Source organism: Abramis brama (genome assembly GCF_963993115.1).
Source record: "Abramis brama genome assembly, chromosome: 24".
NCBI lineage: Eukaryota > Metazoa > Chordata > Actinopteri > Cypriniformes > Leuciscidae > Abramis > Abramis brama.
Genome location: NC_139986.1, coordinates 16,254,446 through 16,279,226, shown reverse-complemented (window position 1 = coordinate 16,279,226; position 24,781 = coordinate 16,254,446). Strand labels below are relative to the sequence as shown.

The window sequence follows — 24,781 nt, the reverse complement described above, 5'->3', positions numbered from 1 at the left end:
TTCAAACCAGTATGATTTTTTTTTCTTCACTGGAACATTTGAATTGGCTGTACTTTTCAGTCCAGTTACAGTGAATAGAGCCTGCTGCATTTAAACTTAAAGGATGAAAAAAGGCACCCTAGCTGTATCTTTGAAAAGCTCTATATCACTCATGCACTGTATTCCTAAGTCCTCTAAAGCTTTGTGTGATGAACAGACCAAATATAAATAGTTCACTGAAAATCCTGAGATCTGTCCATGAACTTTCAATTCAGTCATTCTTTCAATTTTCAAAAGTCATAATTTGTAACTTTCGAAAGTCAAATCTTTTCAATTTTTCAATTGAATCAGCTCGCAAAACCAAGTCTGAATGATTTGTTCATGAATTAAAGTGATTTGATTCAGTGTTGTTAGTGTTAATTAAAACTATTAAAAATACATTTCAGTAATTCAAATTAAACTGAAATTAAATAACATGTAAATATTAGCTGAAAAATTCAAACTGAAAAAATTGGTGCAGTGATATGGAACTAATACGGTCAAAACCTGCCTGGAACTACTTTTGCTCTGCTTATTCTAAAAAATAATTGCACACCTTAGAACATTAATCAACCAATCAGAATCAAGCAGTCAACAGCCCAAAAAAACAGGGCCTAAAACTAACTTTTTGCTACACCTGCCAATGGTCAGTCAGTAATAAAATAAAAACAAATCATTTAATGACAAGAAAAAGCACAAATGAAATATACAGTGCTTTTCAGGTTTTCAGGTAGGTCTGATAGTAGTTTTCAGGTACAGAAATTTTATAAAGTAAGCAAGTAAAAATGTAAAATAGCACTGCATATTCTTCACTGTATAAATTAAACATACTTATTAAAGTTATTCAGTCATGAGCAGTGAGTGATTCTTTTTTTTTTTTTGTCCTTTGTTGTTTGATTGAAAAAGCATGAAATATTAGGCTGCTGTCACTTTAAGAGCGAATGCACACATCTAATATACTGATACTATACAAATGCGTTTACTTTCTCAGCTGCTTACGTTCACTTAAAACAAAACCGACTATGTTTACTAGGATACTCCCTATTATTTTTTTTACATACATTTGTCAAGTTCAAGTAGACGTGAGAGAGCTCAGTGTAGTAGGCCTATTTGTGCGCTGTCTGAGACGGCGCTTTCTGGGCGCAAAAAACTATAACGAAATGAGCTCCCTTTCACGTCTTCTTGCGCTTGAATATTTAAATTGTCAGGGCTTAAACTTTCGTGATGATGCAGCGCTGGCGCGTCAACTGTCCAGAGCGTCCTTGACGTTTGTTTACGTTCATGCATTGTTAGAATACATAAAAATGTTACCGGCCCTTGACACAGTTTCATATACACGCCAACGCTGATTTTTACTCGCATTTGGCGCTTGGCGAGTATTCATTTTAGGCCCTTGGTATAAATAAGTTTAAGCTGAAGATCTAAAATTACTAAAAACTAAAACTGAAAGAAAATTAAATAAAAGCGAAATAGTAATATTTAAAAAAAACAGCGATAGCGCAAAACTTTAAACATTAACATTAAAATTATAACTTAAAATATTCAAAATAAAAGCCAATTCAAAATATTATTAAATACTATAATAGTATATAAATAATACTAAAATGTATTTATCAAGTCACTGACTCAATGATCCAGCTGCAGTGGTGCATGACTGACTGGAGATGAAGATTAGCAATCAATAATGATTGAAAACTTCACACTTGAAATAAGTCATGTGCACCACTTTTCTAGTGCATTTATTTTGTTCAGAAAGTCACACAGATTTGGAATAACATAAGTGGTAAGGAAATGAAGACTATTGTAATTTTTGAGTGAACTCTTCCAGTAAACTATTGTGATCGGTCATTAGCACAGAAAGAAGTGCACTGGGGAGCGGTTCAGTTGACTTGGCTTTCGAAATCGCCAGGAATGCATTAATTGGCACATTTGAGAGGTCACATAGTTCGCAGTGTCTTCTACGTCCAGAATACAAAAGCAGAAAAGGTTCTCGGGTTGCAGCTATGTAGTAATTTTAAGGCATGTGTGATTATATGAAATGCCTCTTTAAATGATGACATTCTTGAGTCTAATTCTCATGTCCTCGTTTCTCAGGTGTCTCGAATCGCTGACAGTGAGCAGAGCGTCATGCTCATGCTGGGACGCTGTCTGCCACACATCGTACCCAACGTCCTGCTGGCCAAGCGAGAGGTAACCAATAACCTTTTGACCCAACAGCCCCATCTATTTTCCATCAGCCAACTACAACTTCCATGTCCACTGCGGCTGGCTTCTCCCTCTCATTCAATTCTTAATTCAGTGTTGACTCAACTTATAGTTTTCCATTGCAGTTGTATGTGTGTGTGTCTCTCTCTCTCTATGCCTCCCCCCACCCAGTCCACCTCTCTTCTCTTTTGTTCTGTTCACTCATTTCTTCTCTTGCTTTTGTGCATGCATCTCACTTCTCCGATAGAGAATGGTTGTGCACCTCTGTCAGGTGAGTGGAAACACATCGGCACGTTCTCACATCAGCCCTCCTTCCTTCATCATGCGTGTGACATTTGACCTTTCAGTTGGCTTGGCTTTTCATCGGCTTATTTTGTTGTCAGTGACTCTTAAATGCATTTCCTTTTATAAATCTTATTTTATTGATGAATGAAGCTTTGGATTTGTTTCAACTTGGCTTATTATTGAACTTCTACACTGATGAAGCTCTAAATGTCATTTTTTAGGCATAACAAGGTATTTACAAACACTAATTCACAGCAATAATCTGTAATGAGAATAGCATTTCTGTTTAAAATCAATGGTTTTCAACCAGAGGGCCTCAAAAAACTTCCAAGGGGGCCTCAAGATAGAGTTAATTATAACGTTTATAATCGTTTTCAATATAATGCCTTTCCGAAGTTGTTATTTGTTGTCATATTTATGATATCTAATAACGTAATGTATCCTACATTGCTTTTTAAAATAGTATCATAAATATCAACAATTTATTTATTTTTTTAAAAGAAGATAAATAAGGCAAAACAAGCGATTCATAGATGACAGAACTCGGAAAAAGTTTAATAATGACTCTATTAACCTTTTAGAATTGTTACTTTCAGCTTTGACAGCTTTCTTCCAGGAAAACATAACAGAAAATGATAGATGGCTAATCTTGCACTCAGGGCCATTGAAAGGTTTGATGTAAACTAAGAGCTATCGACAATAGAAAAAGGGAAAAACCCTTTGATATGTCCCGCCTCAACTTCCTTTTTCAACGGAAAATATGTCTGTAGTCCGCGTTTTGCTGGAATTTTACTATAGTTGAAGTCACCATGGAATCAAAATTGACAACGTTGAATGACGCGTTTATTAGCATGAGGGCAGGATCAGCCGGTCACTCACATGACATCACAGCAATATCAAACGATCAGTTCCTGATGGACAAAATCAAGTCCCTCCCTACTTTTTTTTGTTCTTGTTCAAGAAGCCGTTTAACTCAATAGGGAAGAAATGACTATCGCCACTTCCATTTCATGCTGACTTTAAAAATATATTCCTATTCATGATGTTAAGTGTCATCCCTAAAACCCCTTAACTGTGGTAAAACCGTTGTAACATACAGCCCTGAGGGTGGCCGTCACACTTCACACTTCCATTCATACACATGTAAATGTAGGAGACCAGAAATGTAAGCTCATGTGCCAGTTATATTTTTACAGCATTTATTAACCTTTGTTAATGTTAATGAATTAAAAGCGTTCATGTTAGTTCACAGTGCATTAACTAATGTTAACATATACAAGTTTTGATTTTAATAGTTTATTAGTAAATGTCGTGATTAACATTAAAGGGGCTATATGCAACTTTTTCCCCAAAATAAACGTAACAATAGCCTTTTTATTTTACCATTTATGACTCAAACATCTCCTGATGAGCATACTGACACCTTGTCCGCTCACAGTGGGTGCACCTATAAGCCTGTATCCTATTTTTCCTATTTTCTGTCGGGTCGGATTTTTTCCGCGCTGTCTGCGGATGTGACGTCAAGCGCGTTCATGTTAAACGTTTCAGATCACTCTGCCACCACCGCTAGTCAGCAAGTAGCCTACACTCGCAAGCAGTGCAATGGATGATAAGAGAACACTTATCTCAAACAATATATGTATTTGACTGTTCTTACCTCAGTAAACATAATGTTGACCTCCTTGCAGCAGATGACTTGTGAAGTGTGCACGTATGAGCGCGCGCTGCGAGAGCGAGCAGAAAGGAAGAGCAGTTCTGTTTTTTGGCCACAGGTGTCAGTCGCGAGTTTAAATTTCAGAAAAAAGCATATAGCCCCTTTAACTAAGATTAATAAATGGAGTAAAAGTATTGTTCACTGTTAGTTCATGTTAACTAATAGAGCTAACTAATATAAAAAAAATGAAACCCTATTGTAAAATATTCCCATAAAATTGTTAATAATAATCAAAATATGCAATATTTCTGCAAATATATATATAATCAGGTGTGTGAACGTATATTTTACAACGGTGTCAAATGCGGCTCATCCAATCTGAATTGGTTTTATAAAAAAAATAGCGATTTCAAATGAACTTTGACAGCCAAAGCAATGGATTTCTGTGCTGTGATTTTCTGTGCTTCAGGCTACAGTATTAATGGCTGCCTTTCAGCTGATGGTTAAACCTTCAGTCTGAGTTTAAATAGTTCTTTGCCTCCCTGTTACAGAGCTGATTTGGTTTAAATGACTAAACTTTAGAGAAAAAAAAAAAAACACCAGGGACATGCACACATTTCACATCTGCTGAGAGCAAGACCCAGTTCCACAGAATTTCCCCCTTCGGGCCCTTCTGATTTGCATAGGGCAGTTCTGTTTTACGGATGCCAGGTGACAGTTTAAGACAAATTGGATGTTTTCCAGGCTGAAGTCGAGTGAAAACAAACACCACACGAGGAGCAGAGATCTCCTCTCTCTCGCCTAAACTGGACTTTGAGCTTTGCCTGTTAATTCTGTTAGCTTCATAACTTTCTTCCTTGAATTCAGGCGCACTTACACTCCGCCACACCCTCAGTTTTTCCCCCTCATCTGGTGCAGAACAATTACTAATCAGGAGCTGCTGGAACACCTGCCTTGCAATATAATTCTGGTCATCTGTACACCTGCAAAAGCTTTATTGTAAAGATAAAGTCTTTCGGAATTAAAGGCTATTCAAGTTATTGATTACCACATGAAACAGATAAGACATCAGGTACACCAGCCTTTACATTGTGTGTTTGCAACAGTCCAAAACTCTTCTTGCAGAACTATGTCTGGTGTGTTTTTGCATATGTGGGCGTATTTCTGATTGGACCTCTTTGCTTTCTGCTGGCAATTATCTTGATGTGTAGGAGCTGATTAACTTTGTATTCAAGAAATGAGTTGATGCAGGCTGATGATAAAGCTGCAGATTTGCATATATAAATACAGGTTTTTATGGGAAACAATCACAAGGAATCCAAACGTGCGAGTTCTTGTTAAGTTTTGTTTTCTTCTGTGTTCAGAACAGATTTAGTGTTCACATTTTTTGAAGCAGCAGTGACCCAAAAAGTATTTGGACACTTCAGCCATATGTATAAATGTCATTGCATTAGATAAAAAATATTAAATTATTTATAAAAATCACAAAAGAATGGAAAGTCAGGGAAAATAATGGAAATTCATTGGTCAAAGTGTGGGAACCCTCTAGAATCTTTATGTATGTGTGTACACACACACACACACACACACACACACACACACACACACACACACACACACACACACATATATATATATATAATATTATATTATTTATATATATATATTATATTATATTATATTATATTATATTATTTTATTTTATTTTATTTATATATATATATATATATATATATATATATATATCATATAAATAAATAAAAATAATACAAAATATATATATATATATATATATATATAATTATAAAACAAGGTTTTATAATTAACAAAAAAAAAACATTTTATTAATTATAAAACCTTGTTCACTGTTATAATGACAATATATACAATTATTTAAAAAAATTACAAAATAATTAAAAGTCAGGGAAAATACATTTTTCAGTGTCAAAACAAAATTGTGTGTGCATTTATTTATTGGTCGAAATGGCAAAGCTCTTCCCATTCCTAATGCTTGCTTTTTGTTTTACTGACTGTAAGTGTTCATCTTTTTCCAGTAGCTCTTCCACGGCTTCCACTCACACATTTACATGCTTTCGCTTTGGGCCGGAGCCAAATAACATACTTGATAAATGTGCTTCTGTTGAAAGCTCTCCTCCAGGTGCTGGAGACGCTGCACACGGCTGCCTCAGAATGCCACAGTCTCACACAGAGTCACTACTCATGAAACGGCTCCAACAGACCGGCCCTTAGTTTCAGAACATCCGATTAAAATGATGGTTTTACCTCTTGGCAGGTGACAGAATGGGTGTATTGAAAGGGCCGTCACAACAAACAAGCAGGGCGTCAAACAGCCTGTAGTCTTGCTGCATATTTGCCTAACTATCTTTCACTTTAAAGTGTCGGTTTGAGACTGAGGTCTACCCACAGTCACGTCTAAAGATGAGATAAATCTTGAGAAAATAAACACTTCTGTGCTGAATCTTCATGTGAATTCTGAAATCTGTTGTAACTGCTTTTTGACCATGAGACGTGTTCCAAGAGCACACTGCCTGTTCTGTAATGCGATATCTGTTGTGCTGGTGAGGTTTCCTTTTTGTAACTGTCTTGCTATTACAGTAAACAACCATAGGTTAACATGGCTAAATGGCTAACACATGTACACATCTTCCACATACACACATGATGACACCGACATGCGCTTAGATAGGTGTTGGTGCTAGGAGTATGACTAGGCGATATATATATGTCCATTTTTTTTTGCCTTTTGACTATTCAGTATATTTCTGTTTATTTATTTTCTCTGAAATGGTTCAAAAACCGTCATTATACAGCTATACAAATTAAGTTAAAAATAATCAAGCCATTTTGCCAAATTGCTTTGCATTAAATGAACACAGTGAATAATTATATTGTTTATTTCATTTATATGCACTGATATACATGGTTTCCATGGAACTGGAAATATGCCATTTCAAATTACGGTTGATTTCCAAGCCTAAAAAAAGCTCATGCAAATTAATAAAATCTTAAAAGATAATGGAAACGTCATGCAAATTTATAGTCAACATTATTATCATTACTTTTATTTTATTTATTTATTATCATTTTCTTTGGTCAGTACGAGATTATTTCTTTGGCTTGAAAGTACTTTTTGTGAGTGTGATCTCTGTAAAATAACTTTTAGATATCTTTATCCAGATGGAAATATAGAAAATCCAACAAAAACTTAAGGGAATACAATTATATTTATTTTGTATATTATATATTTTTGAACTAAATATGCATTTTTGTAAGCGTTTTTATAAATGTATTTTTACTATATTTAATAAAAAATAATAGTGCTGTCAAATCGATTAATCGATTCTAAAATAAAATTTTGTGTTTATATAATATATATGTGTGTGTGTGTATATAAATATACATTATATAAACAAACTTTTATTTTATAATCGATTTGACAACACTATAAAACAATAAAAATGGCATGCATATTTTTTGAATCAATAAACATTCTCATACTTGTGAATCATTAGACAAGGAATGATTCCTAAACTGATAGTTTTTAGGAAACTTAATGACCTAATAAAAATCATTTCAGTAGACATAGTGTTTCTTAATATTATATCTCCAACAAAATCGTTGCAAATGTAGTGAATATCCAACATGTATCGCCCAGCCCTAGTTGGTGCTGTGATTTAGTGTCTTGTAGACTCTCTCCTTTGTGGTGAAGGTGTTTCTTCAGTAGAGTAGCTTCCCCTGTATCCTCAAATACCTGCTTGCCGAAGTTCCCCCTCCGAGCCCTTTAGGACGCGTCTCAGTGGGTGCATGAATGTGTTTATTTCCGTGTGCAGTGCATATTATTTGACCTACGTTCATTTGTGTGTCCACAGGAGTTGATTCCTCTCATTCTGTGTACGGCCTGCCTTCATCCCGAGCCCAAAGAAAGAGACCAGCTACTGCACATCCTCTTTAATCTTATCAAGAGACCTGACGATGAGCAAAGGTGTGTGCGCATCTGGGCATCTGCGCATGTGTAAACTGACCAATGTCGGTTTTGTTTCGAGTCTGATAACATTCTGCTGTAATGTTCCTCTTCAGGCAGATGATTCTTACCGGGTGTGTTGCATTCGCTCGCCATGTGGGTCCCACTCGGGTCGAAGCCGAACTTCTGCCGCAGTGCTGGGAACAGGTTAGTTCTGAACTCGTATACACACTCATCACGTTATAACTTCCCACCTGTTAAAGGAATCATTTTTTAAATTATTATTTTAACATGTTGCTTATAATGTTCACTTATAAGGTTAATAAATCAAATAAATATGCGGAAAAACTAGTATTTTTAACTAGCAGAAATTATCTGGTTTTAAGTGGCGCCTCCTTTAAGGCTTATCAGAAAATGGCCGCTGTTATGATTGGCTAACGTGAGCATAGATATCATATAAAGGCTAGATGTCTCGTGCGCGCTGCTGGCCAATGGAGGTCGACGTCCGCACACGGCGGCCATCTTGCCACAGTGTGCTCGCTCACTCGTAACATGGTGCATGTACTTTTAAATAACCATAACTTGCTCAATTTTCTACCGATTTTCAAACGGTTTGGTTTGTTATAAACGTCAGAGATGTAGTTATGACACTGCATACATATGAATAATTATAACATACATGTTCAAGCATTCGGAATTATAGCCACGTTAATAACGTTTGTAAGAAACCAAACCGTTTGTAAATCCGTCAAGATTTCAGCGAGATGAGAGGATTTGTGTGCGTGCTGATCACTCACCTTAATTCACTGCTTCCCTGTGGTAAGATGGCCGCCGGTGATGCCGGAAGTGACTCCGCCTTAAGACATCTAGCCTTTATATGATATCTATGAACGTGAGTGCATAGGAAACAGTATCTAAGCCCACGCGAAAACATTATCCATATTAAACCGTTTATCCCTATAAAAATCGTTTACAGACAAAGCATTATGAAATCATTTACTTACTGTTTGTTATGTAGTTGCTGTCAGATTCAATACAGTTGGCTGCTTCATCTTTCAACAGAAGTTTCTTTGCGAACTCTCCATTACACTGCCTCGTTTACAAAATAAAATGCACTGAACAAACATATAATCCTCCGACGTGATCCGGGATGCCTTTATGATAAACCATGTTTCCAAGACTGGGATCCCTCTGAAGTCTGTACAGAGACGCAAACAAGCGGTTTAAACTGGACGCCTCTTGCGTTCTGGATGCCTCATCCGTTTGTCCTGTTGTCAACAGACTCACGTGTGTGAAGTATGTCAGAAACTGAACGCACATCTGTATACTGTATCCAGTGTAGACAGCGTCAGTCATTATAATGGGTTCTAATCTATTTGCTTGTCTTACATCTAGTGTAGGCAAATGACATTGAGTGACTGAATGCCAGTGGGTGGGGCCTATGGTGCGATGATGTATAACTATTTGTTGATGTCTTGCTCTGGATCTAGTCATATGTAAATATAAATGCCAGTCTCGTCACAGATCCTGCAATTTCACAATGAGCAGTTTTTGGAGCTTGATTAAATAAATGCTTTGTTTATAATGAGGAGAACGTTCTAAGCTATGAAACTTGCATGATGTTTTTATGGTGCAAAGGCCTCTTATATGAAAAAACTCAAGACAAATTTGATTTCTCAAGTCATGATCTTTTTAAGGAAGACGAGCAGGATTTTCTATTCAATTGTGTAGGCATACTTTGTGTTACAACATATGAGCTTTCACGTATTAATACTTAATCACTTTAGCAACTTGGCCACACTGATGAAAGACATTTTGGACAATGGTAATAGTTTTCACATGTGAGGTTAGCCAATCCTAGCAGATCTCATTTGCATATAGAAGGTGCAGTGGCAAAATAAGCTACTGTTAATTTCAGAGAGGGTCAGAGAAAACTAAATTTATGCCAATTTTTGTGCAAAAAAAATCCTTTACTAGCACTGAAAAAAGTATTACAGAAGTTTAATAAATGGTCCCTTTAAACTTCATAAAGTGGTCTCAAACGTATTTAGACAATTATGTCGCACTTAAATATTTTGAGCATTTTTATCTTTTACTTGAACAGTTTATGGATCTTTTTAGACTAGATTATTTGCATATTTTTAGAATGGAATCTTTGAATCTATTTAAAAATGCAGTCTTTATAATAGAATATTTTTACAATGGAATCTTTGAGGCGAAGTTCCTCCTTTATGTCTCTCGTGTCACGTCCCTTTGACTGTTAAACATATTCTGTTGGACTGTTATTTTTATAATACTGCCAGAAAACGCTTTTATTCAGAAACATGTTTACATGGAATATTTTCGATTTTCTGTATGTTGTTTTATATAATAATTGAAATTTTATGGATTGTAATATTGACTGTGTTTGCCATGTAAATAGCCCCGATGCTAACATGGCGTTAAAAAACATAATAAACAAACAATGGAATCTTTGAATCCCTATTAGAATGGCGTCTTTGAATCTGTTTAGAATGGAATATTTATAATGGAATATTCGAGCCGTTTTAGAATGGAATCATTTAAACTTTAGAATTTAAATGATATTTTTTTTTTTTTTTTTTTTTTACAAAACTTTTTCTTCTTTATTAATCTATCGAATGGAATCGTTTAGTCTTTTAAGACTTAAGTAATTTGATATTAAAATTAAATTTTTATTGTTTTAAAAAAAGTTTGAATTTGAAAAAGTACTATATCCATTAAAGAATTTGGTTTTAGAATGAAATCTTTATAGTGGAATCTTTATAATGGAATATTTGACTATTTTTAGAATGGATTTAGTGAAATTTTATATTTGAATCTTGAATGGATTCTTTTAGTCTTTGAAGACTTTAGCTGTTAGATTTCTGTGGGGGGAAATGTAGTATTTATACAAATATTTATAGAATTTTTAAATATTTCAACATTCCATGGCTTGCTACACATCCCCATGTTTACTGTTAGTTTTAAGTAAACTCTCTCATAAGTACAGTACATTCATCCAACTCCCCACATGGAAACCTGTTTCCGCTCAGGAAAGAACCGAAACAATTTCAGAGTTTAACACAGAAAAATGTGAGCTAATGTGGTTTACAGAGGGTACGGGTGGATATGCAGTCCTGCGGTCAGAGCTGGAACTGACGCTGCCGTGTTGTGTCTTGTGCTGTCTGTGTATGTCTGTGTTGCATGTGTGTTTCTCTCTCTCTCAGATCAACCACAAGTATCCAGAGAGAAGACTTCTGGTGGCGGAAGCATGTGGAGCCCTGGCCCCTTATTTACCCGTAAGAGACTCTGTTCCTCTAGATATAAAAGCTGTCTAACTGAGACACATTAATCATGTCCACCTTTCAACAATGTCACAGTTAGTGATCACTAAACTCTAGATGTAGTCAAGCAAGAGCATGATGATATAATCAAACGATAATTATCAAATAATCAAACTGTCGAATATCAGCACAGTGCAAACTCTGTTTACATTTATTTTCACTTTGATCACATGTGTGTGTTGCTATGGAGGAATGCTGTTTGTTTACTGTGGCTGTACAACATAGAGTTAAGCTTGGAACGCTCTCTGGCTGTTCGTTTAGTGCTATGAATATATTGAGACTGATTTGGCTCAAACTGTGCTCTTTTTTGCCTTTGAATTCTCCTGTCTATAATGGAGTGTCTGATGTTTACTCACTAACTCGTGAGTAGAAACACTTAATGATTTAACCAATCATAGCAGTACACACACAAAAGATGTGCTGGGATTCAGAACTGGCATGGCAATACAAATGTGTGTGTTTGCAGAAGGAGATCCGAAGCTCCTTGGTTCTGTCCATGCTTCAGCAAATGTTGGCTGAAGATAAAGCAGATATGGTCCGAGAAGCCGTGGTGAAAAGTTTAGGTATTATAATGGGCTACATCGACGATCCAGACAAATACTCCCAGGTGAGTGCTGCTTTTGCATTCAAGCATTGGTTTTATTAAAGATTTCAGTCTTTTTACTAGTATTTTCTTATGTATGTGTGCTTTATTTTGTATATGGCTGTGTAACAGGGCTTTGAGCTGATGCTGTTGTCTCTGGGCGACCCGTCAGAGAGGGTGGTCAGTGCCACCCACCAAGTGTTCATTCCTGCCTTCGCTGCCTGGTGCACAGAACTGGGCAACTTACAGTCCCAGCTCATGCCCTCCCTCCTCACGCGAATCGAGAAACTGCTCAAGGTGAAAACCAGCACACACACACACACAATTACATCCTTTTCAGGACCACCGTTCCACATTCTGTTTGTTTTAGCATGTTTACACTTGGCCTGTTCTGAATGTTTTAAAAATCTTTTTTTGTTTCTTTTAGAATGGAATCTTTCAATTCTAAAAAGATTGAATATTTAGAATGGAACCATTAGAATCTATGTACTTTAATCTTTAGAATAAAATTTTAGAATTTAATATTAAGATTCATTTAATCTTTACATTAGAATCATTACATTTAAACTCAGATGATCAAATCTTTTTTTATTTGAATCTTTTAACCCCTTAGCTGTCACCCCCCTTTTTGAGAATGGACATTAAAATGCACTATTCATGCTTAAATGGTTGTAATTCAAGAATGCTTTGGAGTATAGACCCAAGTTTGGTCTTGTTTTAAAGGGAAAAAAATGCAGATTATTACTGAGGTGAAAGCACTTCAAAAAATTAAAGTATGAAAAAGTTATGGAAGTTTAAATTTACATTAAATCAAATATAATTTATTTAATATTTTTCTTTTATATAAAATATATATTTTACAAAATATGTTTTACAAAAAAATTACTATAAAATCAAAGCCATATATCTAACCAAGTTGTGTTCCAAATTTGAAGTTGATATCACAAAAATTGAAGTTCCCATGAGATTTTGTTTAGGCGTATTACCAAAAATAGCCACCGGGTGTCATTGAATTCCATTGAATTTAACTGTATGCATTCTACCATAATAAATTAATAAATTTCTGTCCAAATATCACTTCTGTCACAAAATATGGAACCTTGAGACTCAGACCTTTCTGACAATATGTGTTTTGTCAAGATTATAAAATATTTTGATCATAAATTATGAAACATGACAACGCCCAAAAGGGGAGGAGCCTGATAAAATAATTTAGAGTACCGTTTCTATGGTAACACAATGTCCAATTTCAAAACAGTTTTCACAGGATGAATTCTGAGATCGTAAGCTTTCAAATGATACCTAATTTATGATAACTACTAAAATATGTGATGTAATAAAAAAGGCAATAAAAAAGATAATATTATATTTTAGAGGATAATATGTATATTATACTTTTTAGAGGATAATATTATTTTATAATTTTTTTTTATTGACAAATACTAGATTAAATGTTTTATTATGAACTTTTAGCATGAAAACCAAAGTTTCAGTTATTAAAAGTGTGTGCGTCGACTTTTTGTGACAAACGCCAGAAACGCCTGTTATGATGTCGATTTTTTGAGGTGCGCTCTTGTCATAAATTCATCTATTACTGTTCCTGCATAAATTGTAACAAAAAACAATGCTGAAATATCTATTAAGGAGTCTTAGACCTTTCCAACGATATATAGTTTGTCATGATTAAATTAGGATTTAATTGTAATATAGTGAAGTAAACTTAGGCGTCCCGTATACGGGACGGTGACAGTTAAAGGGTTAAATAGATTTTTTATCTATTTTTTTATTACTATTTAGAATAGATTAATCTGAAACTAAAATATTTGATTCTGTTATATTTCTGTCTTTTCCGAATTGCATATTTAGTATATAAAATTTTTTTACCATTCAAAAGTTTGGGGTCAGTAAGCTAGGATGTTAAATTGATCAAAAGTGACAGTAAAGACTTTTAGATTCTTACAAATAGTTTCTAGTTAAAATAAATGCTGTTCTTTTGAACTTTATATTCCTCAAAGAATCCTGAAAAAGAAAAATACACAAAAATACTAAGCAGCACAACTGTTTTCAACATTGATATTAATAAGAAATATTTCTTGAGCAGCAAATCAGCATATTAGAATGATTTCTGAAGGATCATGTGACCCTGAAGACTGGGGTAATAATGCTGAAAATTCAACTTTGACATCACAGGAATATTTTCCATTGTAAAATATACTAAAATAGCAATAGTTATTTAAAAAAATGTAATATTTCACAACATTACTGTTTTCTCAATTAATTCAGCCATAGTGATCATAAAAGACATTAATAAACCTTACTGACCGCAAATTTTTTTCTTACACATTATTGTATTGTACATTTGAATCTTTAGAATGGAATCTTAGAATATATTTGATTCTAACAATTCAACTCCAAATGTATGTTTCTCTCTCTCCAGCAGGGTGAATATGGTCTAGATGAACACAAGCTGCATATGTATCTGTCAGCGCTTCAGTCTCTCATCCCGGCTCTGTTTGCGGTGCTGCTTCAGAACGCCCCCTTCACCAGCCGAGCCAACCTACAGGGCGACGTGCCTCCTATCGAGGGTGAGGGTCGGCCAACGTCAACATGTGCACGCACGCGTTTTTCGCTAACATTCTCAGTCAGGCCACGTTTAGCGATGCAGACCTGGCGCCTGACTCAGTGTAACTGTAGGGTTCCTGCCATGTTGAGGTTGCTCTCTGGTTTTGGGCTCACTATCAAAGTGCTCTTTCATTTACGCTCTGTGGCCGTGTCCGATGATTTGCGCAGTTATGCTTTTTTTGGTGTACTCCTGGTTTTAAAGTGTGTGTGTGTGTGTGTGTGTGTGTGACCCTGCAGTGACCCGATTCCCGCGGCCAGCCTCTCCGTTGCAGGACGTGGCCACCATCATGGGTAGCCGAGAGCAGTTGGCAGTTCTGCTGCAGTTATATGATCATCAGCTCCAGCATGAAGGAACTACGGGATGGGACAGTTTGCTCTGGGTGGTCAACCAGTTGTGAGTGGATATCTCACGCACACTCTTACCCCTTTTGACCTCTGCTTTTTGGCCTCTTTTGACATTTTTATTGAAGGTGGAGACAGGAACTTGGGTCACCCACTCATGTTGGAGCATGTGTTCTACCAGCAGGCCACACCTCAGACCTTCTAGAGAGTTAAATGGCATGCATATGTGTTCATAAAAACAGTTTTCCTGGATCTTTTGCTGTACTGTTAGTGTTCATAATTCAAAGCTTATTCTTTATGCCACTTAGATCATTTATAAGTGAAAACTAAGGGTCAGAAAGTGTCAAATGACTCCAGACTCATACGTTTATGTAAATGGCTGAAGATCATAAGTCCAATATCTCTGAAGCATACTTTTATGGACTGTGATGGTTTTAACTCCTAGGTCTCTTTACTTTTCAGTTAATTCTCATGAAGAGGTTTTTAAGTGAGTGAGGCCATATTTATTTTTTTGAGGCCAAGATGTATTTATTCATTTAAATTTATACTTAATAATTAATTTAACTTAATATTTCTCATTTTTAAAACATTTTTACAGGTATTATTTTATTTAAGATGTCATAGTTTTAACATTTATTTAAATTTAGTTATACTTTTTTTTTTTACACAGTTGCATTAAAAATATTTAAAGGTTTCAAAGTTTTAATTTGTTTTTATCAAAGATAAATTTTAAAGCTCTTTTTTTTTTTATGTTTATTTAAAATATTTGTTTTGATACATATGCATACATGTCATGCCAATGTGTATACAGTATGTATATAGTCATCAGGGTTCCCACGCGTCCTGGAAAACCTGGAAAACCTGGAAAATGAAAGACTAATTTTCCAGTCCTGGAAAACACATGGAAAATGGGAAAAAAAGTAAAATGTCCTGGAAACGTTTGCGTTGTCCTGGAAAATAATTTTCCCTCCTTGTGGATGAAACGGGTTAAACATTTTACGCATGTATGTCTGTTTTCAGCTGCCTTCAACGGGTAATATCAGAGAATGTCTAAGGGCCTGTTCACATATCGCGTCTTTTGCGCGCTCAAGTTCGTTATTTCAAATGTAGACGCGCGGTATGCGCGCTCATAATGGAAGCGACGCGCTCGTTTTTTCCAAGCGCGTCCGCGCCGCATCGAGACATCTCAACATCTCAACTTTTCAGAATGCCGCAAGCGCACCGTAGGTCACGTGACAAGAACCACGCTTAGCGACGACAGACGCCTCCGGAGCGAAACCGACCTAGCGCTTTGGAAAAATGAGAATGCGGCGCGCCTAGCGTTTTCTACGCGTTTTTAGGCGCGATATGTGAACACCGCCTAATAGGAAGAGAATTGGCACTCTCTGGTTACTTCCGGTTTCTGGACTGGCTGCAGTAACACGTCTCTGTCCATGCGGGGGCGCTCGCAGGCGAGTGCAGAATGAATGGAGGTCTATGGAGCTATACCCCTCAAAATCCACTTTTCTCAGGATATAATTTTTTGTCTAGTAATTTGAATATTGTATTCGAAAGGAGATGCAAAGAAATTACACATTGCTGGGTGTTAGATTTTTTAGAGTCACTTATTTGCTTTAAAAAGTCTTTTAAAATGTCAATAACGTCATACACATCGTACGACCAGAGATACTGCTTTACGGCAATCCTTCAGTCACTTTGGTGTTTTCGCGCTCTGCACCTTCTTTTCTCTCGAGGCATCGACAACACAGCTGACACAGGTAAACACACGCGCTAGAAGAGTTTTTGTTTTGTTTCTGGTCCCGCTTCGGATGCCACGATGCCATCAAGCAGTATCTCTGGTTGTAATCAGTCCTTCACTGACCAATCAGTGTTCATTAGCAGAATGCTAGCGTGTTATGGGCAACAACAACTCAACCTGTAAGAAATCAAAAGGACATAAGTACTCGTTCATTCAATTTTTCGACCTATAACCCATGTTGAACTTGCAAAACCTACAATAAAATCTGAGATTTCTCAATGGCAATCGGGTGAGGGAGACAAATTTAGCCGTCTAGCCCCATTGACTCCCATTCAGTCTGCACTCGCCCGCGATCACCTCCAGTGGAATTCTAATGGAACTGCAACCAAAATCGATACAATGACTGCAGAACCGCAGAACCATACGTCATAGCAGTGTGAGGATGACAGCGCCAGCCTAACAGTCTGATGCCGGAACCGCATACCATACATAGCCACCTTGCATATACCATACCTAAACCTACCCATCTCCACCCCCTGACCACTAAACCCACCCCTAAACCTACCCATCTCCACCCCCTGACCGCTAAACCCACCCCTAAACCTACCCATCTCCACCCCTTAGATGTTTTTACCCCGCCCACTTCCGGCATCAGACTGTTAGGCTGGCGCTGTCGTCCTCACACTGCTATGACGTATGGTTCTGCGGTTCTGCAGTTGGTTAATATTGATACAATGGGGCTAATAGGAAGTGCCAAAGCTCTCCGTAGACAGGCTCTGGTAATATTGGGCTGGAGCTGTCTGCTTTCATTTCTGCATGTAGCCAGCACAGCGCCCCACGTGACACAAACCTGCCAATATGTACGCATTTTGCGTAGCAAGTACGCAATTTGACATCTCAGTACGCTGGCATACATGCCAACCCTCCCGATTTTTCCGGGAGACTCCCGAATTTCAAAGCCCCTCCCGAAAATCTCCCGGACCGACCTTTCTCCCGAATTTCTCCCGATTTCCACCCGGACAACAATATTGCTACACTATCCGTCACTGGGCGCCGTTTCAGACCGAACAATAATAAAGGTTACACCTCGAAGTCAAGCGCGGCAATCAGAACGGAAAAAGAAGCAGAAGAGGAAGGGGAAAAGGAAGAAAGAAGAGACCATGGCGAATAAAAAGAGAAAATATGCAGTATGTTATATCAGTATTCTCGAGAAAAGGAGTTTTCCCGTAGCGTAAGCTAAACTTACGCAACACGAGAGTACTCTCGTAAGAGAACGACACTCGGTTACTAACGTAACCTCGGTTCTCTCTAGAGAGGGAACGAGTGTTGCGTAGCCTGCCGTGCTTGTGCTGCACTTGGTTTCGCTTCTAGTCGACTGAAATCACTTGTGCAACCTGTGCGAGGGGGTTTTATAGGCTAGCCACACCCCTTTTTGGCGGGCCATGACGACACCCCCCCCCTCAAGGTTGGCAAGTATGTACGCTGGTAGGACTTGCCCCTCTAAACTACGGTCTTGTGAGTTCTGTGGCAAATGTGCACTGATATCAGCAAGTAAAATACCAGTGTATGAACTAAAGTAGAGAATAACTTCTGTTTTAGTAGTGTGGCATTGCAAGTAGAGGAAAGCAGGTGGCATTGTGAAAGACAACAATCTTTGCACAACTATAATACAGATATAACGGTATAGGTACAATATCACATCTGTTTCAAAATATATCTCAATATGATAATATCGGTATATCGCCCAGCTAGTTGTGATAACTTGACTCGCACTGTAGCAGCTGAAAAAGTCTTGAAAATGTCCTGGAAAAGTCCTGGAAAATCATTTCAAGAAAAGAGTGGGAACCCTGAGTCATGCTTGTTGGCACGTGAACTTGAGCTAAAAAAAAACCTAATAACAGAGGTCATTTACATATTGAAATCCTAAAGGTATAGCCAAACAGCATGCTTAATCCAGAAGGATATTTAAAACTAAATTTTAAGTATTTTTGGCTGTAAAAAATAAAATGCTACTCAAGCGCATAATATTGTCCCTTTCATTTAAGGTACAATGTATTTGAAATCCTTCTAATTTTTGGGAACACTACAGTAAGGTTTCATTTGTTTACATCAGTTAACTACATTAATTACCTTACAATAAACAATACTTCTACAGCCTTTATTATTCTTAGTTAATGTTAATCTAAAAAATGTTAATAACATTTACTAATACATTATTAAAATCCAAAGTTGTATCTGTTAACATGAATGCACTGTGAACTGACATGTAGTTCTCATGTTGCATATAAATGGCCTTCACCTACATTTGAACTGGACCTAATTCTGGTTTCTCTCCACAGTTTACCACAGATAATAGAGATTGTAGGACGCATCAACGTCACCTCATCCACCTGTGTGCACGAGTTCTCCAGGTTCTTCTGGAGATTATGTCGGACATTTGGGAAAATCTTTACCAACACCAAGGTAGGACAGGCCGTGCTTTCAGCAATCTCTCTCTGCATTACTTTTTTTTTTCTTCATTTGGAAAAGCGAAGTAGCTAAATAGAGTTTGTGCTGCAAATAGTCTGGCTCAGTTACACAGTTCAGCACTTCCAGTTTAATTTAGCTGTTGTTTTTCCCTCCTTTTCGAAGGTAAAACCTCAATTCCAAGAAATCTTGCGGCTATCTGAGGAAAATGTGGGTGAGTGAATGTTCAGTTAACCAAGAATAACACCCCCGCTGTCAGAGGAGGGGCTGGGAAGAGAACACACACTCTTAGTCTCTATATCTCTTTCCCAAGCTGGAGACTTGTGTGTCAAATATGTGTTTTTGCTCTTCATGGGATTTGAAAATGGAGCTATTTCTTTCATTCTTTGAATGTTTGTTGAGTTAAAACAAGTCATTGGTTAAGTATCTGCCAACAAAACTAGGCATGTGGTATCATTTTAATGGTTTGAGTCTTTCTGAATTCTTACCAGATGAATTCAATTAACTCTTATGTCCAGTCCAACTGAATATAGAACTGAGTGTTCTGTTATACAAGTTTAGTGATTGTAACAAGGGTTGTCTCCTGCAGACGCCACCGCAGGAAACGGCATCCTTACCAAGGCTACGGTGCCGATCTATGCAACCGGAGTCCTGACATGCTACAATCAGGTAGGAGTGTCACTGTACGCATGATATAGGATGTCATAATTCAGTAAAGCCTTTCTCTGATGAAGTCACTCGTTTCAGGAGGAGGACCGTAAACTCTTGGTGGGCTTTCTTGAGGATGTCATGACCACCCTATCTCTCTCCCATGCTCCTCTTGACAGTCTAAAGGCTTCATTTGTTGAGCTGGGGTGAGTGTCCGTTGGCTGTGTTAACTCTACAGCCAAGATGTCTTTCTGCATGAGCTCATCTGAAGCTGTAATTCCTTTAAGATGATGTAAACTGACTTGCTCACAAGACCCCACTATTGAAATAACTATTGATAATTGTCATCATTTACTCACCCTCATGCTATTCCAAACCCATATGATTTTATTTCTTCCATGGAACACAAAAAGTGCTGTTTAACTGTAATCAGGGCCTGTGAAGCTCCAAAAAGTAAAAAAAAAAAAACATAAAAGTAATTCATATTAGACTTAGTATTTGCGCACCAAGCTTCTTCACATGGCAATATTTATTTATTCATTTAAATTTAAACCTTAATATTTCTTAATATTTTTGCATGTATTATTTTATTTATGATTTCATAGTTTTAACATTATTTGAATTGTTTTAATATTTATTTATATATAATTTTTTACACATTTGCATTAATAATTATATATGGTTTTATAGTTTTACAATTATTGAAAAAAAAAATATATATATTTATTACACAATTTTTAGATGCATTTTAAAATTATTTTTAGATGTATAATTGTATTTTACTTTTTCACAGATTATTATAATTAATTATACAAGAAATTCCCAAGAGCTTTTACTGGAAACATGATGGTATACATTGCCAAACATTACGGTTTGTTTTATTATTATTTGAATATTATTATATTTATGATTTCATAGTTTTAACATTATTTTAATTGTTTTAATATTTATTTATATATTATTTTTACACATTTGCATTAATAATTAAACTTTATGGTTTCATAGTTTTAAATTATTTTTAAAAATATAATTTATTAAAAAGAAAATAAACTCATTTTAAAATTGTATAATTGTATTTTACTATTTCACATTTAAAATTATTATTGAAAATTATTACAGATAAAATTTGCAATAATAGCAGGACATTGTACAGTTATTATATTTATACAAGAAATTCCTAAATTATTTTACCATAAAGGATGGTTTACATTGCCAAACATTACTAATTGCAATGTAGACACAGCTTCATCTTTATTATCTAGTTAGATAATATTAAATATTTAAGTTAATATAAACGTAGACGTTCAAAGGGTTGACAAGCTGTTCTAAATGTTATTTAAAAGAAGATGTTTTAAATTTACAAGGCATAAAGACACAAAACACTCACACACTGGATCCAGGTCAGTGGGCCATCCTTGAAGTTGAGCTTATAAACCGACTATAACAGTTTAAGCAGTATTGCACAAAAAAAACATGTCCCAATGTGTTTCACTCCCATATCCTTTCCACTATCACTAGATGATCTAATGCGCCAGACATTTCATGCTAATGGCAATCTAACTGTCTTGAAGATCAGGTTTAGTAGGATCATCAACTGTCATTTAGTGATGGTCTACTGAAACAGTTCCTTGTCTCCAGGGCAAACCCAGCGTATCACGAGCTTCTTCTGACGGTGCTTTGGTATGGAGTGGTCCATACATCTGCACTGGTACGCTGCACAGCTGCACGCATGTTCGAGGTAAGCCCTTCCTCCAATTCAATTCATAATGTTTATTTAGCCTGACAGTAAATAAAGTTTACATTTAAAGACATTTACCTTCCTCCAGGCCAGTCAAATGATTAATTTTTATCACCTAATGCTTTGTTTTTTATTCAGATTAGCTGTAATCTCATGTATTTAAAATGTTGATGGTTGGTGTGAGGTGGTATATATGTACTTTCAGACCTCTCCACACTCCCTCTAGGGCCCCCTTGTGCCTTGTCATCCCTGTTATCTGTCAAATCACTGGATGTGTTTTTGAAGTTGTTGCCGCTTTAAAGCATCCGTATGTCTTTTGCACCACAGCACGCTTGCTATTGCCATACAAAAATTACGTAACAAACGCCCACATTTCATCCCCCCCCCCCACACACACACGCCCCGCCCAGTCCGTAATGAAGGTTCGAGGAGTGTTAATAAACTCTTCCATCTGAGAAACCCCCTTCTCCTCATCTGTGGTCGTAGCTTTAGTTAAATTTGCCTGGCCTTTTTAGTCCTTATTTTTATTTAATTCATCTGTGTAGCGCCTCTTTGGGCTTCTGTCATGTTTTTCGTTGTATGTCTGCGCAGTTTTTTTTTAGTTTGTTACCGTTGTTTCTTTTGTGTTCTTTTGTTTCTCTCTCTCTTTCTCTCTGCGGTGTTCCATGACACTGTGCTCGCTCTTTCCATGCATCCTGTGTGACATCACCCCTGCTCTGACCAATCAGCTGTTGGTGAAGGGGGTGAATGAAACTCTAGTAGCTCAGAGAGTTGTTCCAGCACTTATCACTCTCTCCAGTGATCCTGAAATGTAAGTCTCCTGCCTCCTTCATCCATGCACCTCCCTCCGCCTTGGTTCTCTCAGGAGACCACACCTCTATTAGCCTCTCTCCTATTGAGTACCGTCTACCTTTGCCACGAGATGGGCGGAGCCAAGATTTATGGGTTTCAAATAATTTAATAAAATTAACTTTTAATAAAAGTTCATATAAATGAAAGTCAGGATGTTAGCACATTGAAATGATTTATTATTATTTAATGAAATGAATGGGTCATATTTCACACTTAAATTCCATCACAATGAACCACATTTTCCCTCACAAATTCTAATTACAGTGATCTCCTTCTCATTATAATGACTGTAATACAGTCATAAAAACAAACTGCAGTAAAAATAAATAAAATGTTTCATTCTTTATAGAAAATACAATTTATTTTTATTTTAAAAAAAGATTTGTTTAGGTTGGAATATGGCCCAGACATAAATATTTATTCATGAAATTAAAAATTATACAAACATTTTTAAAGTTAATTGTCTATGTGTATTTGCTGTCAAATTGATTAATCGCATCTAACAAAAGTTTGTTTACATAATATATGTATGTGTGTATATATATTATATATATATATATATATATATATATATATATATATATATATATATTTATATTTATATTTATATATTTATTTATATTATATACCGGTATATATGTATATTATATACCGGTATATACCGGTATATATATACCGGTATATATGTATGTATATGTGTGTGTGTGTGTGTATGTATGTATGTATATATATATATATATATATATATATATATATATATATATATATATATATATATATATATATATATATATATATATATATATATGTGTGTATACAGTGTATACACACACAGCAATATATATAATATATAAATGTATTAATATATATGCACACATATATTATGTAAACAAACATTTAGATGCGATTAATTGATTTGACAGCACTAGTATTTTTTTCAAATAATAATAATTTATTTGCATTATAATAGGCTTCTAACCAACAGAAGGATAAATATGCGTAATTGCTATGAAAATAATGTCATAATGCAAATAAGTCTAAAAACACACTTGCAAAAATCCAAAAATTTTTCTTTTATTTTTTACATTTTATTCTTTATTTTGAGGTAGAAATATGGCACAGACATTCATGTTTATTCTTGAAATCAACCATTTTTAATTTCAGCTATAATTATTCCTTGTATGTGCACCATTTGTAATTGATGCTGATCATTATGTCAGTGTGAAGGTGTGAATTAATACATGTATATCTGTCTCTCCTGATGAAACCAAGGCTTGAGAGACAGTGCTTATTTTGTTTATGTACTAACATTCTTCATTCAGGCTTCACTAACCACTGCACGCTTGAAGAAGCTACCTGTTTTTCGCAATCCATTCATTCTTTCAGTCAACCCATCTGTCCATCCATGTAGCCTGTGGCATGTTTGGCTGCCAGTCACTTTCTCCCAAGGCCCCTAGTACTACAGTATTATCTACCACCCCCTCCCTGCTAGGTTCTTGGCCGTTTGTGTTTGACCCCCCCGTCTCTCTTTTGCATCTGACTGGTTTGCAGCTGATTCTTCGAGGCATGAGCGAAGCCTTAATTGACAAGCGAGTAGCTCCGGCCCTTATTACCTTGTGCAGTGGTCCTGAATTGTGAGTTAACCCTAGCTATGAGACATTTTAAAAACCTCCTCTCCGCATTCTCTTAGTTGGATATTTTTTATTTTTATCTTTTATTTTCTGGGGGGTTTCAGTGGGTTTGGATATTTGTTGTCTGTTTGTTTCTGTTTTGGTTTTCATACTGACATGGGAATGATCATGTGACATTAATCATCTTGCTTAGCACATATTCCATCAAGTGATTGGCATCTCATGGTTCTGTTCCATTCATGCATCTTTTATCATTTTATTGGGGAAATGAATGGTTTCTTTTGGATGTATAGTGACGAATGTTCTATTTTCAGCTCAGTGAGGATATCAACAATACCTGCCTTCGGAACAATTATGGAAACTGTAACTCAAAAAGAGGTACAAGTCTTCCATATTATAGACACTGCATATATATTTGTCACTTTTAAAATATTTAAGTCGCTATATTATCAAAAAATAGATATATTTGGTTATTGTTATATTATATTTTAAAACTTTACAATAAGTTTCCATTTGTTAACATTAGTTAACGTGAACTAACAATGAAAAATACTTCCAAGACATTTTTTAATCTTAGTTGTTAGATTTTAATAATGTATTAGTAAATGTTGCAATTAACATTAACAATGAAAAGTTGTATTTTTATTAACTAATGGGACCTTATAAAGTGTTA

At 35.9% G+C, this 24,781-nt stretch overlaps 1 protein-coding gene across 11 annotated transcripts in view; it reads left to right on the top strand.

Annotated features, from left to right (window-relative positions):
* relch (RAB11 binding and LisH domain, coiled-coil and HEAT repeat containing) overlaps positions 1-24,781 on the top strand; it is a 51,376-nt gene that overhangs the window by 19,623 nt on the left and 6,972 nt on the right. For 2 of the 11 annotated variants that reach the window (XM_084102944.1, XM_084102950.1), the window contains 16 exons: positions 2,113-2,208; positions 2,471-2,494; positions 8,053-8,165; positions 8,261-8,351; positions 11,372-11,443; positions 11,955-12,095; positions 12,204-12,368; positions 14,509-14,656; positions 14,931-15,087; positions 19,113-19,236; positions 19,405-19,453; positions 19,829-19,908; positions 19,987-20,093; positions 21,526-21,625; positions 22,354-22,436; positions 24,423-24,486. In XM_084102944.1, the coding sequence (XP_083959070.1) occupies positions 2,113-2,208; positions 2,471-2,494; positions 8,053-8,165; positions 8,261-8,351; positions 11,372-11,443; positions 11,955-12,095; positions 12,204-12,368; positions 14,509-14,656; positions 14,931-15,087; positions 19,113-19,236; positions 19,405-19,453; positions 19,829-19,908; positions 19,987-20,093; positions 21,526-21,625; positions 22,354-22,436; positions 24,423-24,486 (1,614 nt within the window). Of the gene's footprint in view, positions 1-2,112; positions 2,209-2,470; positions 2,495-8,052; positions 8,166-8,260; positions 8,352-11,371; positions 11,444-11,954; positions 12,096-12,203; positions 12,369-14,508; positions 14,657-14,930; positions 15,088-19,112; positions 19,237-19,404; positions 19,454-19,828; positions 19,909-19,986; positions 20,094-21,525; positions 21,626-22,353; positions 22,437-24,028; positions 24,112-24,422; positions 24,487-24,781 lie in introns of all 11 variants that reach the window. The other 9 variants (XM_084102947.1, XM_084102951.1, XR_014604503.1 and 6 more) reach the window with 8 other exon arrangements.